Source organism: Oreochromis aureus, linkage group 14, assembly GCF_013358895.1.
Source record: "Oreochromis aureus strain Israel breed Guangdong linkage group 14, ZZ_aureus, whole genome shotgun sequence".
Taxonomy (NCBI): Eukaryota; Metazoa; Chordata; class Actinopteri; order Cichliformes; family Cichlidae; genus Oreochromis; species Oreochromis aureus.
Genome location: NC_052955.1, coordinates 14933443 through 14951556, shown reverse-complemented (window position 1 = coordinate 14951556; position 18114 = coordinate 14933443). Strand labels below are relative to the sequence as shown.

Sequence of the window (18114 nt, the reverse complement as noted above, 5' to 3'; positions counted from 1 at the left end):
TGAATTGCCTGAGGATGTGTCAATGGAAAATTGTACTTAGTAGTCAGTATAATCTTTTAATGATATAAGTTTCCATATATGCTTAGAGGTGTATAATCGATTGTGTAGTGATAGGATGTGTGATCTTTAGTAGGCTTTGTGTGCATTCCAGGGTGTTCTGGTATTCAAACCCACATCCTGGGAGCATGGGAGAGGTCATACCTTGTTTTATTGTTTTACGGTAGGATAAACGTAGCTATGTCAGTTTTAGTCTAAGTGCCTTTTTTACATATAGATGAACTGTTGGATTTTCCAGACCAGCAGGTTTAGGGAAGTCGTTTATGGGGTCACACACACACACACACACACACATACACACACCCACACCTAAACATCCACATTCCAATGTAAAGAACAAACACCCACTGATGTATAAATAAAGACCAGGGCAGTCTCAGAGCGCGTGTCACAGAGCCCTGCTCTGTGCTGCCCTTGTATACAAGTAAAACTGTGTTTCTCCTCTCTGATTCTCAACTGAAGAAGTGTTTTAGAATAATTCTCCTGACAGGATGATACTTCATCGATGCTTCGCTTCTTCGATTGTATAAGTGAAGTTAAAGACTGGCTGCTGAACAATTCCCTTATCCTTAATGACAAGAAAACGGAAATTGCAATCTTTGACAGTCATACCCCTAGAGCCCATCTAACTGGTGTCCTTGGGCCCTTTGCTGATTATCTTTCCGATTATGCGAGTAATTTGGGCTTTTACCTGGACAGCTCCTTTAAGCTTGACAAGCATGTGTTCTCTGTTATTAAATCTTGTTTCTATCAACTTCGTTTAATTTCTAAGGCCAAGCCATACTTAACACGTAAGGATCTAGAAAAGCTTATCCATGCCTTTGTCACATCCAGGTTAGACTATTGCAACTCCCAATACACTGGGCTTCATTCTGTCCTTCTTCATAGATTGCAGATTGTCCAAAACGCCGTGACTCGCCTTCTAATTGGTACAGTTAATTGTGCAGTTACTACAGGATCGCATACTGACATGGGCGCAGGCAGCGCCCAACGCTTACTCGCTCTCAGACAAAGTAAGCGGAGCATGGCCGATTATTCCATTGATTTTTTTACCTTGGCTGAGCAGACAGGGTGGGGGCAAGAGGCACTCAAAAGCACATTACTCACCAACATCAATGATGAACTCAAAGATGAACTAATGCTTCGTGAATTACCTTCTTCCCTACATGCCCTCATGACACACTGTGTATTCAGGTGGATGATCGAGTACGTGTGCACCGGAGTACGTGTGCATGTGTGAGTTACGAACCCCTGGGGCTTCACGGAGCCTCCACAGAGGCTCAAGGGCTGCGCAAGTCTGACCCCGGTGAAGAGGAGGAGGAACCCATGTAGCTGGGACACTCACGGCTTTCGCCCGCGGAGCTCCAACACCGTTTCGCTGCCGGTATGTGCGTTTATTGCGACCACAAGGGCCATTCGGTTTCCATCTGCCCAGCACTGGCAAACGTAATAGAGATGGTGTCGAGTAGTAACTCTCTCCCCAGACTTCTCTTGCTTGCTAAACTTTCTGTTCAGACTGTCACCCATTCTCTCTCTGTTCTCATGGACTCCGGAGCGGAGCAAAATTTTCCTGACACCTCTCTCGCCACTAAATTAAATATCTTGCTAGAACCGCTGCCAAACCCTTTTCATGTTCACACACTGTCAGGTCAGCGTCTACCCGATATAGCCCATGTTTCGGAACCGCTTTCCCTCTCCCTTTTGGGCAATCACACGGAGCAGATTTGTTTTTCCGCGTTTAGGGCGCCACTCACACCACTTTTCTTAGGCTATCCATGGCTAGTGCACCACAACCCACAAATTGACTGGCAAAAGGGGAAAATTACGGGGGGGAGTCATATGCATTGTCTTCTGTCTATCACTCCTCCCGTCTCACTACTGAACACGGATGCGTTGCCCGACTATTCGGACCTTTCAGCAGTCCTGCGGATTTATCACGACTTAAGAGAGGTCTTTTGCAAAGATCGGGCACGCACGCTCCCTGTTCACCGCCCGTATGATTGTGCTATTGATCTTCTCCTCAGAACCCCACTGCCTTCCAGCCGGTTGTATTTCCCCTTTTGGAATCTTGGATCCCTGGATTTCCCCCACTGTATATACTGTGCACCTGGTGACTCTGTAATTAAACCCGTGTTTGAACTGAGAATCCTGATCTGTGCCTGATAGTGGTGTGCGATACTGCATATTTTGGTATCGATCCGATACCAAGTAAATACGGGCCAGTATCGCCGATACCAATACCGATACCGATACCAATACTTTTCAATAAATAAGGTGGATGCCTCATTGAATTGCTAAATCGCAATTAATTTTCATGACCTTAAGTGTTTTTTGTGATTTTTCCTTTTGTATTATTAATTACTTAAAATCCGGGACATAATTAGGAGAAATAATTAATTTATAATTAAATAAAACATGCTTTATTATTGTGGCAGCTGTGGTCTGCGATGCTGCTGCAGGTGAGATGGACTCACCTTCATTGCATCTACAATCATGCCTCACCGGCTTAAAACCTGTGCGCTGCTTGTGCTGTTGTTGTTTTGGTGTTGATGTGTATAGCTGGCAGCAGGAGGGCTGCAGCCGTTTAATGTAGGCTACTGTTACAGCAACCGTGTGATCACTGTAAGGGTGGACAGCGCACGGCTCGGGTGAGCCGGAGGCTGGCGCGCCAGCGGACCTGCCAAGCTGGAGATGGAGGTCGAGGTGTGCGGGGTCCTGCCTGAGGCGGCATGCTGTCCGCTTGGCCGTCTGCCCAGCTGCCTCTGAGCCCGGCTCACTTCCACTCCTGCTCCGCCGCCTCTGCTTGCAATATGGGTGGCCATCAGGCCAGCTCCCGGGCTTCCACTGGAGGCGCGGGCGACCGCCAAGTGGACACTTCCCGTCACTGGGCCGGGAATGGGCGCCGACGGTCTGGGCGATTCCCTCGCCTGCTCGCGGGGTGGGGTGAAGCTGGCAAGGGGTATGTGGCAGGGCGTGTTCTGCGATGCCGCTGCAGGTTTGGTGGTGGTGATGATGTACGGCTGCCAGCGGAGAGCTGCAGCCGTTGAATGTACTATTACAGCAACCGTGGGATTATTGTAAGAATAAATGATGCTGTGAAGCATGAAAATGCCATCGGGTCTGCCGTGGTGGCGATCTTTTTTTTTTTTTTTTTCTAAATCTTAAGTGCACGCAAACCAGTAAACAAATTAAAACAAATACTGTTGATAAACTATAATACAAAAATGACAATTAAAATTCTCAACAACAAAAACAATATATGTTATTAATATGTAAACAACTTAACAACCCCCAAAGTGTCTAAGTCACGTGACGTGTCAGTGCAACACCAAAACATAAGAAGGGGGGGGGAGCAAAGTGTGCCTGCTCTCCGCTGTCACAGGAGCGGCGAGTTCAGCGACCTGGCTGTTTCGTTTTTGCCGAAAGCACAGCGTAGCAAGCAAGCAGAACTCAAAGTAAAGAATCGATCTAACCAGGCTAGTATCGATCCGATACCGATCCTGACTTGGGATCGATACTATCGATATTTGGATCGATCCGCCCACCACTAGTGCCTGAGTCCCCTTTACCACACTTGACAATCCTCCTCTCTGCTCCTTAATGCTCTTTGTTCGCTATGGTAACACGTAAATATTTCTTTCAAAATAAGACACACAACTACAAAACAAATTTAAAAGTACAAGAAAATATATAACTCACTATAATACTCAATCAGTTAGAGCCCTGTGCTTGTTTCTCTGCAACGAGATGATCCCACTTGGGCGTAATGGGTATGCTGAGTCTGCTTCTCAATTTTGTTTTCATAGCTGTAACTGCAGAAAACCCCACTTCACACAGATATGATGTTGGAAATGGCAACAGGGTTTTTAGTTCTGTTGTGGCAATCTGCCACTTTGTTCACTGGGTATTCTGCCATGATTTTTATCCAGAATACTGGCAAAGTTGATGTCTCGAACATACTTTTAAGGCCAACAGATTTCCAACAGTTGATCTTCTTCTTGCAAAGAGATGCTGGATTCACCCAGTTTATTGACAAAGGGGTTGTGGATCCATTCTTTGTCAGTTCGTGGGTCTTTTGTGATTGGGAAGTAGCGTTTGAACCCTTTTAAAAGCAAAGACAGGTGATCGCGCACTAGCTGGGAGAATGAGTGCTCAGGCTGAGTCTCTTCCTAAAATCTTGCCAATGTTTGAAACATGTCAATTATGCCCAAGTCCAGTTTGGCTTTAAATTCAGCTGCCTTATCTGCAAACTTGAAGACAGTTCTCATTTTCCCCTAAAGGGACAGATTGAGTTCATTTAGTAGGCTGAATACGTCGCACAAGTAAGCAAGTTTTGCGAACCACTCCTTGTCACTGAAATGTGCTGCCAGCGGTAACTACTTTTCTGAGAAAAAACTCTGCAGCGGCTGTTCAAAATCCCAAAACTCTGGCCAGCTATCTCCCTCGGGATAACCACCTTAATTCTGTGTGTAAGAGAAGGAACCTGTGCGCCGCATTCATCTCCTCACAAAGTTGCTCGAACAGGTGTGAGTTAACGTGTGCTTTGATGTGGTTAATAACTCCAACAACATCATTCAATACGTTGTTAAGTTCTGGTGGCATTTTTCAACTAGCCAGCATTTCTCTGTGAATGACACAATGTGTATATTCACATTTAGGTGCAACCTCCTTTTTTTTTTTTTTTTTTTTTTTTTTAAATTTGTTCATTTCAGGCACAACAATAAAGTTGAACATAAAGTGCACAAAAACAAAAACAAACAACAAAATGTACCTGAAAAGGAGTGGGAGTAATCCGAGTAGTTAAACCAGACAGTGATCCGGTCATGGCAGCAGCTCCGTCTGTGCATATGTCGACACAAAAAGACCATTTAAGTTTTCCTGATACATAATCATCCAGCGACCTGAATAGTTCTGCAGCTGTGGTTTTGGTTGTCAACGATAGCACACACAAAATATACTCATGCACATCCTCCTGATAAAGGTATCGCACATAAACAAGTAGTATTGCCTTATTGTCCACATCTGTAGACTCATCAACCTGCAAAGCGTACAAGGGTGATGTATTAATTCTCTCCAACAACTGTGTCCCCATGTCCTCTGCTATTTCCTCAATGTGACGAGTGATGGTGCTAGCCGATAGAGGCACCTGTGCTATCTTTTCAGCCGCCACCTCTCCAAAAAGTTCACAGAAAATGGTGGCAGGAAGGATCAATTCTTCACCAATATTGAATGACTTTTTAGCCTTAGCAATACGGTTAGCCACCAAGTACGATGCTTTCAGTGCACTTGCATTTGCTGTTGTGGAGGCCCTCAGTAATTGTTTGTCCCTGTTGTTCCCACTTTTTTCTTTCAAAATACTCCACAAGCTTCTTTTTTAATGTCGGGTGCTTGGACTCCACATGACGAAGCAGTTTTGAAGGCTTCATTGCCTCACTGGAAGGCCGGTCGCTGCATATTATGCAGAGCGGGCTTGGCGCGTGGGAATCACCTGTTGCGATAAATCCATATTTCAGGTAGGTCTTTTGGTATTGTCTGTTAAATGCAGCTTTCTGTTTTTTAGTGGCTGTCATAGACTCTTCTTCTGTCTCCTCACTGGGCCTTTTTTCCTTTGCAAAAAAACCTTCCAAAGACGTCTGTTTTTTACTCATTTTGCTAGCTTGTGGGTTTAATATTAACTTTAATGTATCTTGACATGCCTCAAGAGTGTCATAGACAGAAGTAACTGAGAGAATTCAGTCATTTTCAAAATAAAACACTGTTCAGAGTAGAATAATAAATAAAACGGAAATAATGTAAGTTATTTATTTTTGCTGTGCGGGCCGGTACGAGCCTCAACTCTCGTGGCCCGGTACCAAAAGATTCACGGACATAAGCAGGGCAGGCGTGCATTGGGTGGAGTCTTGGACTACCAACCTGTGGGCCATGAGAATAAGGGGAAGATGGTAGTCCTAGTCCTGTTGGTGTTCTGAGGTAAGGATAGCTAGCTGCGCCAGAGTCCTGTTAAACCTCTCCACCAGTCCATTGCACTGGGGTGGATGGGGTGGTGCGGGTCTTCTTAATCCCGAATTCTGTTCGCACATGGCAGCAAATACCTTGGACTCAAAGTTACGCCCCTGATCGCTGTGAAGGGTCTCTGCTGTTCCAAAATAGCTCAACATCCTACTAATCCATCCACTAATGCATCAGTGACAGTCTCTGCCTCCTGGCCTGGGATCACATGTGATCCCAGTCCATGGCCACGAGGACATAACAGTTCCCTCTGTCTGTACAAGGAAATGAGCCCATGACGTCCACAGCTACTCGCTCCATTGGAGCTCTTGCTGGCTGCTGTTGAAGCTGAGCCCGGGACTGGTCCTGTGGCCCTTTGTGCAAGGCCAGCTTCAGGCCTGCAGCTGTCACTCTCTCCATCACTTGTCTCAGGGCATCCAGAGCAGAATCAAAGGAGCTCCCATGTACCAGAAGGTCATCCAGGTGGACCAGACACTGTTGCCGTGGGACACCAGCCAGCACACTGTCCATAAGCCTCTCGAAGGTGGCAGGGGCGTGGCAAAGACCAAAGGTCAGGACTTTTAACTGCCATAGTCCCCTGTTGGTACACAAGGCTGTCTTCGGTCTGGACTCAGGGGACAGTGGCTCCTGCCAGTAGCCACTTCGCAGGTCCAGAGTGAAGAACCAGGAGCATCTGGCTACTAAATCACTATACTCATCAATCCTGGGATCGCTGCAGCAGATGCCGGGCAGACCAGGGGAGGAATGAGCTGCACCCTCTTCCCTTCAGGGAGTATTAGAAAGCCTTTGCCCAGGTCCAGTATACCACCGATGGTTCGGTCCAGTCCAAGGATTTAGCGTACTGCACGTCAGCCACGCAGGCAGCATAAGGTACACCGAGGTCTCCCACCTTAAACTGGAACATCCCTCTCCCTCTAATTGGGGCCAGGTCACCAGTCACAGTTCTAAGTCGCACATTAGTTGGCTGCACAGCAGCTCCAGTTGCAATGATATCAGGTAAGACCAGTGCTGCATTGGACCCTGTGTCCAGGAGGGCCATACAGGACACCCCTGCAATCGTCACCGGAACATGGCAAAAGGCACCAGCCTGGGTCCAGCCCACAGCAACGACTGCACTGGGTGGTAAAGGAGGTGGTGTGGGGGTGTCGGTCTCTCTGGCCTTTGTGCTCCCACCTACCTACATGGGCCCTTGGGCGTTTCCCTGCACTGCTGCAAGCTTGGGACAATGCCTGATGAGGTGTCTGACTTGTCCACATCCCCAGCAGCTCTGCAATTGGCGGCGTGGACCAGCCCGAGGGGAAGGCGACTGCAGAGAAGCTGTCTGGACCATACTGCACAGGCCCGCTGGCCTCTCCATCTGCTCCACAGGTGCTGACATAGCTTTCACTACGTGTGTGTCATCAGCTCCCCCAAAGGATCCTGAAAGCATCTCCCTCTCCAACGCTAACTCCAGGGCTGCGCTGAATGTGGCCGGTCGAGCAAGCTGAGTTTGAATACAGAGCTCTTTAGGGCTGAGGGCCTGCAGGAACTGATCCCGAGCTAACTCCACCTGCACTGAAGGTGGCATGTTGTCATATGCCCTCCTGCAAAGACACTCAACATCATAGGCCAAAATACGAAGGGGCTCCCTAGACAATCTGTGCCTGTTGTGGAACTCTGACCTCAGCAGCACCAGCTGATTATACTGGCCGAAACGTCTCTGAAGTGCCCCAACAAGAGCAGTATAGTCTCTCCTTTCCTCCTCACTCAGCAGCAGCAGGCATGCAGCTGCATCCTCACACAGGCACAAAGCCAAATGGAGAGCCTTATGTTCCTCAGACCAGCCTGTTGCAACAGCTAACAGTTCAAAATGTGCAATAAACACTTCCCATGGCGCCCTGCGTTTTTTATGTTCGCCGCAGCTTGCTGGGTGCCACCATGTTTGTTTACATCATGTGATGGCATGCCATGCGATGACAACTCTGTCCCGCTGAAACCATGGTCATGGCGCAAAAAGTTTAATCAATAGAAAAGAGTCTAGTCAAACCTGGAGAAAATCCAGCCTCAGCCGACAGCCACAGCGCAGTTTCCCTCACTCTATGGGCAGGTGAGCGCAGACGAAGCTCCCTCTCCTGAATCTCTTTCTTAATCTTGTCTGGCAACATCCTCGGGTCTTGTGTCGATCAGTGTCGCCAGCAACAGCTCCAGGTGTCAGGTTTTTTGTTTTGTCTTCACTTCTGACACCAGTGTAATGTTCCCATATGCACTCAAACACCAGACGGTTTTGACCTCAGTTTATCAGTTTATTAAATAAGTACAGGCAAACAGGCCGTTAACCCCGGGGAGAGTCTTCTGGTACAACCCACTCCCTCCAGCTCTGGACAACAGCAACAAGCACCCCCCTCCCCTTCCCGCACACACTAACTCACTTCTTCCTGCAGCACAACCAAACATGTATCTTTAACAAAATAACAACAGTGCACAGAGATAGCCAGCCTAACACAGTAAAATAACCTTTAACCATCGTTACAGTGTGTATACTAATCTGCTAAAACATAAGCTCTGCTGAAACATTACGTCTGCTCCAATTTCAATGTACAATGCCCAAGTACAGCTACAATAAAGGAATCTTTATCTTTCATGATATAAGTTAGCCAGACATGCATGTAAAAATAACTAAGGATTTAAGGATTAAGATTTAAGAATTATAAACTAAATGTCAGGTCTGGGGCAGCAGACCAGGTGGAGTGCAGAAAGAGTGGACCCACATGCAGACAATGGAGATGGAACTGGACCGTAAAGCAAGACTTTTATTTTCGACTGCACAACATACGAAATAAAGAGAGACTAAGATTAAACTAACAAAAACTAAACTGGGAAAACCTAAACACTAAACACTAGGTACACAGAACGTGACATGTGAGAACATGAAACCTGAAACCTAAGGCCTCTGGCTGGGATGAGGCAGGACCAAATGGCTGTCTCTGGCGGAGACAGAGCAGACAGGGTAGTCCATGGCAGATGGCGGTGGTGGCAGCATGAAGTCCGCAGGAGGCTGGCAGAGTTTGCAAAACTACAGACATTCTATTCTAAAGCTGAAGTACTGATTCAACTTCTTAACTTAAGTAAAAGTAAAAAACTACAGGCATTGAAATGTACTCAAAGTAAGAAAGTAAATATTAGCTTTTTGGAGGTTTCTATTTCTGTGCAAAGCTAACTGAACCTTGTCCTATATTAACATGATGATAAATTATATCAGTGATGGGGTACAAACTTTAGACTTTTTCAAGACATGTTGAGGAGGTCATTTAGCCATTTAAATCAACTGTGTTGGATCAAGGACACATCTAAAACACCCCTGGTTTATGCTGTCTAGATGGTACAAAGCTGGTATGAAGTTGGAATCTAAGCATCTTCGGCTAAAAATCATTATAGTCTCTGCTACACTTGATGTAACCTAACACCATGAACCACAGCCACTGTGTGCCAGTCACACACTGTTCTTTATTTTAAACCCATCAAGGTACAGCAAACTAACCAGTTTATCCTTTTATTAAGTATTTTCATGCAGCCATTAAATAGCATTCAGTCTACCTCAGTTTGAGTTACAGCAAGTTTGCACAATATGAAAAAACATAATGTCACATATACTAGGGTGACCAAGTATATGGCCCCGGAAAGAACTTTTCACGTTCTTTCCGGGGCGTCCGGGGGGATTTTCGAGATTGATAAAAAAGGCCCGGGTTTTCCTATAGTTTTCCCTATAGGAAAACTATAACTATAAATTTCCCTTGTACCGACCATAGCTGGACTGGCCATCAGGCATACCGGGGCATATTTTCGTTGTGCTGACTTTTTACAGTCAGTTACAATAACTCGTACTGCGTACTAGCTAGCACGACGGAGTTTCTATACAGCTGGGTGGGTGCTATGATGTTACTGATAGTGATATCGGTTTGGAACCAGATGTTCTTACTGAATCATCAGAGCTGAACCGGTGATGGAGAAACAGGTTTACCTTTTAGGTGACATGGATGAGTTGAAGGGAATTTATGAACTGTTTCTGAGAGACAAATAACACCAGGATCCTTTTCTATGTAGCTGACAGCTGGTAACTGTGCAGGGGCGGGTCTAGCAAAGTTTTGCCAGGGGGCCAGGTAGGGCATTAACAGGGAAAGGGGGGCACAAAGAAATACTTTTCTTTCTTATTCTCATTTAAAATGTCTAGCTTTTAATAAATAATTATCTGAATCTTACAACCAAAGTTTTCATCTGATGTAACATGTATAGAAATCATACATATACCAACAAGACAGTGTACATCACTGTCACAACAGCATTTGTTTTCATTCAAAGGCTTTATGGCTTTTCCTATAATATCTGGTGGGCCGGTCTCTAGTCAAAATGCCCGGGCCAATTTTTTGTCCCAGTCCAGCCCTCATACCGACCCAGTACTGGTAATTTTTCTTATGCAGATGAGGCATTATTTCTGTACCATTATTTAATTCCAGAGGTTTTTAAGTTATTTTTTTTTTTGCACTTGTTGACTTGTAAAAGCCTATATGACTTATTTTATTTCATAATTCATTAACCGCACAGAGAAGGCATCGTTTAAATATGTTTAATATGTTTCTTTAAGCAAGTTCTTCATGACTGAGCTAAGTGTCCTCTTTTTTGGAAATCAAAATATGGTCACCCTAACATATACAGATTGTTATGATCTGAGTGCGTGTTTAGGATTTTCCACTCTGGCCTGGACCTGCGGTGTTCGCCCCTCTGGGGCGGAGCTCAGAGACCACAACTGCCTCGACCATCTGTTCCTCGTCACTGATAATCAGCAGGTGTATTTAAGATCAGCATCCCCACCAGTTCTTTGCCAGTTTGTCAGGTACCTTATGGTGGTAACTGACCTCACAGTAATTCCTTGTTTTGGGGTTATATTTACCTTGTTTTCCTCTTGTTTCATGCAGTCATGCATATTTCCATGCCACACTTACCTTCCTTGCTCACGCTCAGCCAGAGACCACACCTCCGCCACATACAAATACCTGAAAATCGTACTAAGTACAGTAACTAAGTATTTGTACTTTGTTACGTCTCAAATCTGAAGGCTAGACAGGCTCAGCTGTACCCCCAGCCTATGAAATGAGCCTATGCTTTTGATAAAGCATATAGTTAGAGCTGGACCAGAAGATCCTGAATGCCCCCTTAGTTATGCTGCAATAAGTGTAGGCTGCTGGGGGATTCCAAGGATGAACTGAGTGCTTCTTCTTCAGTCATCTTTTTTTATTTGCTATGTGTTTATGCAGTTCTCTGCTTTTAATTATTAGTTGTTATTAGCTCCCTAGCTCTCTTCCACAGTGTGTCTTTGTCCAATCTTCCTCCCCCAGCCCCAACCAGTCATAGCAGATGGCTGCCCTTCCCCGAGCCTGGTTCTGCTGGAGGCATTTTCATGTTAAAAGGTAGTTTTTCCTTCCCAATGTCACCAAAGCACTTGGTTATACGGGGTCATATGATTGCTGGAGTTTTTACTGTTTCCTTTGTCTTATTATAAGGTCTTTACCTTACAATATAAAGCACCTTGAGATCACTGTTATGATTTGGTGCTACATAAATAAAACTGAATTAAATTGAACTGAATTGAATATAATTGAATTAATAAGAAGACCTTGATGAGACTTTCACAATGAAACTTGTTGTACATGAATTATATATGCTTTCTCAATGTACATCTTGCATGGTGGTGGAACTACAAGAATATTCATTGGGCCTTTATAGCAGATGATAAATGTAAAACTTGATTGTAACACCATCCAAAAAGTAAGCTCAGTTCTTTTGAGACCTAATTTTTTTACAGTATTGCCTAAGACTGCCATACAAAAGCAATCTCAACTGAAATGAATTTTAGGCCCTGCCCCTAATCCTTCAATTTCCCTGATGGGTGGTGTGAAAGAATTACCAACACTGCATGCAAATAAAAAGGAATAGCAAAGCAATAAAACCTAATCACTAGGCTCAGGAATCAGAAAGCTGTCATGTGGTCATATTTGCTAACTAATTTTTTCTTACTTATTTTGGTGTATTCCTTTTCTTCTGCTTCATGTTCTTCTCTGTTACCGTCTTCCTGTCAGTTACTTGGACACTTTCATTTGAATGGGATGCACAAGACTGCAGATGTGATTTTGGGAGGACTGTTTCAAGTCCACTTTTTTTCAAGCATTCAGGACCTGTCTTTTACCTCACAGCCACAGCAGCCTATTTGCCATGGGTAAGTCTGGGATGTATATCTGGGGAACAAAAAAAAAAAAAGAACAAAAAACAAACAAACAGTGAAATCAATGCAAGGGAAATATGAGTAATGTAATTTATATCTCTAAATTACACTTAAAAAATACTAATGTTAAAAGATGCACATATCTTGAGTAGTTCATATTCTTTCTTTATTTTTTTCATTAAATATTACTATAATTAATTCTATTAAGTTATTTAGTCAGTATTTACAGAATCTATACTTGGAAAACATATTGCAAAAATATAAAGTAGTTTGCTACATTTTTTAATAGTAATCTTTCCTGTTTGTTAGTTTTGATGTCTTAGGATTTAGGCAGGCACAAACCATGGCGTTTGCTATTGATGAAATCAACAGAAACTCCAAGCTGCTACCTAATGTGACTCTGGGATATACTCTTTATGATAACTGCCTTGAACTTGGAATTGGATTCCGTGCAGCACTGTCATTAGCCAGTGGTCAAGAGGAGAAAATTATATTAGATAATAAATGTGCTGGAAATCCTCTGGTCATAGGGATTGTTGGTGATTCTTCCTCTACACGTTCTATTGCTATCTCCACTGTCTTAGGTTTGTACAGAGTGCCAATGGTAAGTTTTCTACTCATCTATGTAATAGTTCTTCTATTATTTAGAATTTATTGCAAATTTAATATCTCTTGTAAAAACACACTGCAATAACAACTGACAAAGCTAAAGAAAACCAAGGCTTTTAGTAGTTCTAAAATATTCAGTCTGTATCTTTCGCAGGTGAGTTATTTTGCCACATGTTCCTGCCTGAGTGACCGTCAAAAGTATCCATCCTTCTTTCGGACAATCCCAAGTGATGCTTTCCAGGTGAAAATATATCAGAAAAATTTAAATAGAAAGACTAAAGGGATTTTCAAGAACAAAATTCCCATTTAAAAACACAATACATAATGACATAAACATATTAAAATAATATTTTATGTATATACAGCTATATTCTGTTTTGTTCTTGTATAGAGAACATAGCTAAATTGCTGTCAATGGTGATGACCAAATACTGAAATGAGTAAATGAATTTAATCTATATTCACTTAGGTACGTGCTATTATTCACATCCTAAAACATTTTGGCTGGACTTGGGCAGGTCTGCTTATCAGTGATGATGATTATGGACTTCACGCAGCCAGAGCCTTTCAATCTGAGCTGAGTCTGTCAGGTGAAGGTTGCCTGGCCTATGTTGAAGTTTTGCCCTGGGACAAAGACACAGATGAATTAAGGAGGATAGTGGATGTGATTAAAAAATCCACAGCTCATGTGGTCATTGTCTTTGCGCATGAGAGTCATATGATCAATCTTATGGAAGAGGTTTGGATTTTAAAACAATTTTGTTTTTACAAGTTACAAAAATCATGTATAATATCTTTGAACAAGTACAGATAAATAATCATCTAAAGCTAGTCTAGGAGATAAGCAATTACTTTACTGTCATTGTAATGCCACTAAAATATCTGCAACTTACAATTTCACTTTATAAATTTGTTGTAATACAAATCACAGGTAGTGGCAAACAATTTAACAGGGTTGCAGTGGATGGCCAGTGAAGCCTGGACAGCAGCTGCTGTGCTACAAACACCTCAACTTATGCCATACCTGGGTGGTACACTGGGTATTGCAATTCGTCGAGGAGAAATACGAGGGCTGAGGGAATTCCTGTTACAAGTACGTCCCAATCTACACCACAGCACTAGCTACGGAAGAAGTATGGTGAGGGAACCCTTTACTGTGTGTACTTGCAAGAATTATATATTTTCATGATATATTTACGTTATTTGTGACAAACTGTTTTAAATATATTTCAGATTACTCAGTTTTGGGAATTCACATTTCAGTGCAGATTTGCACCACCTCCAGCAGGCTGGGTGGAAGGTGGAGGTACAATATGCACTGGACAGGAAAATCTTGAAAATGTGGACACTGAGTTCTTGGACGTTTCCAATCTGCGGCCTGAGTACAATGTGTACAAAGCTGTTTATGCTCTGGCGTATTCCCTTGATGATATGCTTCAGTGCAAGCCAGGAAAAGGATCTTTCAGTGGGGACAGCTGTGCAACATTACACACACTGGAACCATGGCAGGTGTGATATCAGTTTACACTCCACCGATGACCTAATTCTTTTACTCTATAAATACTTTCAGAACAGAATTTACACTGCAGGATTCAATACAATGCCATGAGAAAAACTGCTGAAAATAGCTAAATGAATTTTCTGTACTCAGGAATGAAAGTAATGTTTAATGTCTTTAGATCAATGCGACCATTAACATATATAAATACACAAGATTTTTAGTGAAGTGACTTGTTTGATTTGGAGTCAGAATGTAATGAGTTCATATAACCAAGTATAATAGATCTTATTTGATTATTAAGTAGCAGTTCCACACAAAACTAATGAATTTCATATACATCCCTTTGCAACAGCTTGTTTATCACTTGGAAAGGGTGAACTTCACCACTTCATTTGGTGATCAGGTGTCATTTGATGAGAATGGCGATGCATTACCAATTTACGATGTGATGAACTGGATGTGGCTCCCTGATGGAAGCACTAAAGTTCAGAATGTGGGTGAGGTTAAGAGGTCAGCTTTCAAAGGTGAAGAGCTCATACTTGATGAAGACAAAATATTCTGGAATTTTGAATCCAAAAAGGTTATATATAGTTTTTGTAGAATTATACTGTACATGTGACAAAAGTAAAATAACATTGTAAGAGGTAACATGTAATTTTTTCATGTAGCCACCTCGATCAGTATGTACTGAGAGCTGTCCTCCTGGTACCCACATGGTGAGAAGGAAGGGGGAACCCAAATGCTGCTTTGACTGCATCCCTTGCTCTGAAGGAAAAATCACTAACAAGAGCAGTACGTTTTATTCTTTCTGCATGACATATTTAACTTCATTATTATGAAAAATGATATGCATTTCACCAATGTTCCCTTTTGTATCAGACTCCTTGGAGTGTACCAGTTGTCCAGAGGATTTTTGGTCAAACCCCGAGCGTGACTACTGTGTTCCAAAGAAGACAGAGTTCCTCTCCTACCATGAGCCTCTGGGTATTTGTTTGACAGCAACCTCATTACTGGGCACATTTGTATGTGCTGTTGTTCTGGGGATCTTTATCTACCATCGCAGAACACCCATAGTGCGTGCCAACAATTCAGAACTTAGTTTCCAGCTATTGTTGTCACTCAAGTTGTGTTTCCTGTGTTCACTGTTGTTCATTGGACGACCCAGGCTGTGGACATGCCAACTCAGGCATGCAGCATTTGGGATCAGCTTTGTGCTTTGTGTCTCATGCATCCTGGTAAAAACCATGGTTGTTCTGGCTGTGTTCAAAGCCTCCAAGCCAGGAGGGGGAGCCAGTCTGAAGTGGTTTGGTTCAATGCAACAGAGAGGAACAGTTCTGTTTCTTACATCTATTCAGGCAGCCATCTGCACTACCTGGCTTGTCTCTTCCTCTCCAACTCCACATAAGAACACCCAATACCACAACGATAAGATCATTTATGAGTGTGCAGTTGGGTCCACTGTTGGTTTTGCAGTGTTATTGGGCTATATTGGTGTGCTGGCTGTCCTCAGTTTTCTAATTGCATTCCTGGTAAGGAATCTCCCTGATAGTTTTAATGAGGCCAAGCTCATCACATTCAGCATGCTGATCTTCTGTGCTGTGTGGGTGGCCTTTGTTCCTGCTTATATCAGCTCACCAGGTAAACTTGCAGATGCAGTGGAGGTATTTGCCATCTTGGCCTCAAGTTTTGGACTCTTGATTACACTGTTTGGGCCGAAATGTTACATAATCCTGTTGAGACCAGAGATGAACACAAAGAAAGCTATAATGGGTCGTGGCATTGACTCATAAAAAAGTCTATTTCAATAGAAAGAAGAAGTAATTATGTCTTTTTCATATAGATAGAAAAACAAATAAATAAAAATGATACATTTAAATAAGATAATGTTCTTTTTAAATCTCTGTGCTGATGTCACATGACTGCAAATGTACAATTATGGTGATTCATTCCATCCATCCATCCATCCATCTTCATCCGCTTTATCCGAAGCCGGGTCGCGGGGGCAGCAGCCTAAGCAGAGAAGCCCATACCTCCCTCTCCCCAGCCACCTCCTCCAGCTTATCCGGGGGAACACCAAGGCGTTCCCAGGCCAGCCGAGAGACATAATCTCTCCAGCGCGTCCTGGGTCTGCCCCGGGGCCTCCTCCCAGTGGGACATGCCCGGAACACCTCACCCAGGAGGCGCCCAGGAGGCATCCTTGTCAGATGCCCGAACCACCTCAACTGGCTCCTTTCAAGGGATAAATCAAGGAAGGGGAAAGAAGGCTTTGAGTAAGAAGAAACTGATTCATTCTGCTTTCATTTTTTTTCAACATGTAGTTGAAGTACAAAATAATCATACTGGAACTTACATACTTTGCATGTAAGTAGTATTGACTCCATGACGCCTAGTATTGAAATTTAACCTCAATTTAAAGGTACTGATTTTTTACTTTATTTAATAGGGAAAAAAACAATATTGTTCCCATAAAAGTACATTGATTAGTGTTCAGTTACATCTTCCAACAAATGTCTGCTTTCTGAACATTCATGAACTTCGAATTAATTCAATTAAAATACATACGCACGGGCTCCAGTTTGTGGAAGTCATACTATTGGTATCATCTTGAATACAGTTGACATTGTCTTTCAGCTAGTTGCATTTTATGTATATTGCTAGAGACCAGCACACACAGCACACCAAAGGAGCAGGAGATGATAACTCAAAAGTCTCTGGCTAGGATTGAGGCAAATTTTAATTCATATCCAGATCTGTGACAAAAAAAATTGTATTGATCAAAGAAAGTACACAGTCTGAATTTTTATCAACTTGAGGAAAGCTTTTGACACAATTGACCAGGTAATATTTGATGAATTGGAAATGCATGCAATTACAAAGGCGAAGAGTGATTTGACCAACAGGCAGTAACTTGTGAAGATAACGTTAATCAAACTATTTGAGCATTGGTTGTGGAGTCCCAAAGGGGTCAATATTGGGTCCGAAACTTCATCTTGAATAGAATGATGTAGAGCTTTAGATATATTACAGTTTGTTTTATTTGTGGATGATACATTTTATGTCATGGGGAAAATATACAGCACCTTTTGGAGGACCCCAAAAAAAATGACTACCGTATTTTTTGGACGATAAGGCACACTGTCAATAAACGGGTCTGTTTTCATACATAAGGCGCACCGGATTATAAGCCACATTAAGCAAAACAAAGCAGTCAGATAAGTCAAGTTTAACTCAACTCATTCTTCGTGCTTCCTCCACTTCTGTACCACTGATTCATTAATGTTGAATTTTCTCGCAGCTGCTCTATTCCTATGTTGTTGCAGTATATTAATGACTAACCTCGTATTGTGGATGGATTATCTCAGTTGTTCTCCTGACTGAAGTTTACAGCATCCTGCCATGCGATTGCGTTTTTCCCTAACCATCGGGAACCCTCACATTAACTTTAATTGACTGGAAAAAAGTTAGCATTCATCCTCCAGCTTCACTGTGTTTATGTTATGCTAACATAGCTGTGTCGCTAGCGATCACATAGCACATCATTATATACCAGCTAGTCCAACTTCAGTAAACCTACAAAGTCACTGTTGTTTAGTTTTCTGACTCCATTCATGTTGGAAGTGATAGCAGAGCTGTACGTTTTAAATTTTTCAGAAATCTCTCAGTCAGAACATGGTATATCATGTTT

The 18114-nt window shown here is 43.0% G+C and overlaps 1 protein-coding gene across 1 annotated transcript; it reads left to right on the top strand.

The window, feature by feature from the left end:
* The first annotated feature begins 12164 nt into the window (after nucleotides 1–12164).
* Nucleotides 12165–16471, top strand: LOC116334870 (extracellular calcium-sensing receptor-like). The gene is made up of 9 exons (XM_031758410.2): nucleotides 12165–12313; nucleotides 12629–12923; nucleotides 13083–13169; nucleotides 13398–13667; nucleotides 13860–14066; nucleotides 14171–14437; nucleotides 14782–15009; nucleotides 15098–15221; nucleotides 15309–16471. The coding sequence occupies exons 1-9, from the start codon at nucleotides 12204–12206 to the stop codon at nucleotides 16217–16219; spliced, it is 2499 nt and encodes an 832-aa protein (XP_031614270.1). The 5' UTR covers nucleotides 12165–12203; the 3' UTR covers nucleotides 16220–16471.
* Nucleotides 16472–18114: the final 1643 nt, after the last annotated feature.

Excerpts from the sequence above, each read along its gene's own strand:
- LOC116334870 (XM_031758410.2), top strand. The coding sequence starts at position 12,204 with ATGCACAAGACTGCAGATGTGATTTTGGGAGGACTGTTTCAAGTCCAC. Across the intron at positions 12,924-13,082 it reads GTTTGTACAGAGTGCCAATG|GTGAGTTATTTTGCCACATG; the intron begins GTAAGTTTTCTA and ends TATCTTTCGCAG. Across the intron at positions 14,438-14,781 it reads ACACACTGGAACCATGGCAG|CTTGTTTATCACTTGGAAAG; the intron begins GTGTGATATCAG and ends CCTTTGCAACAG.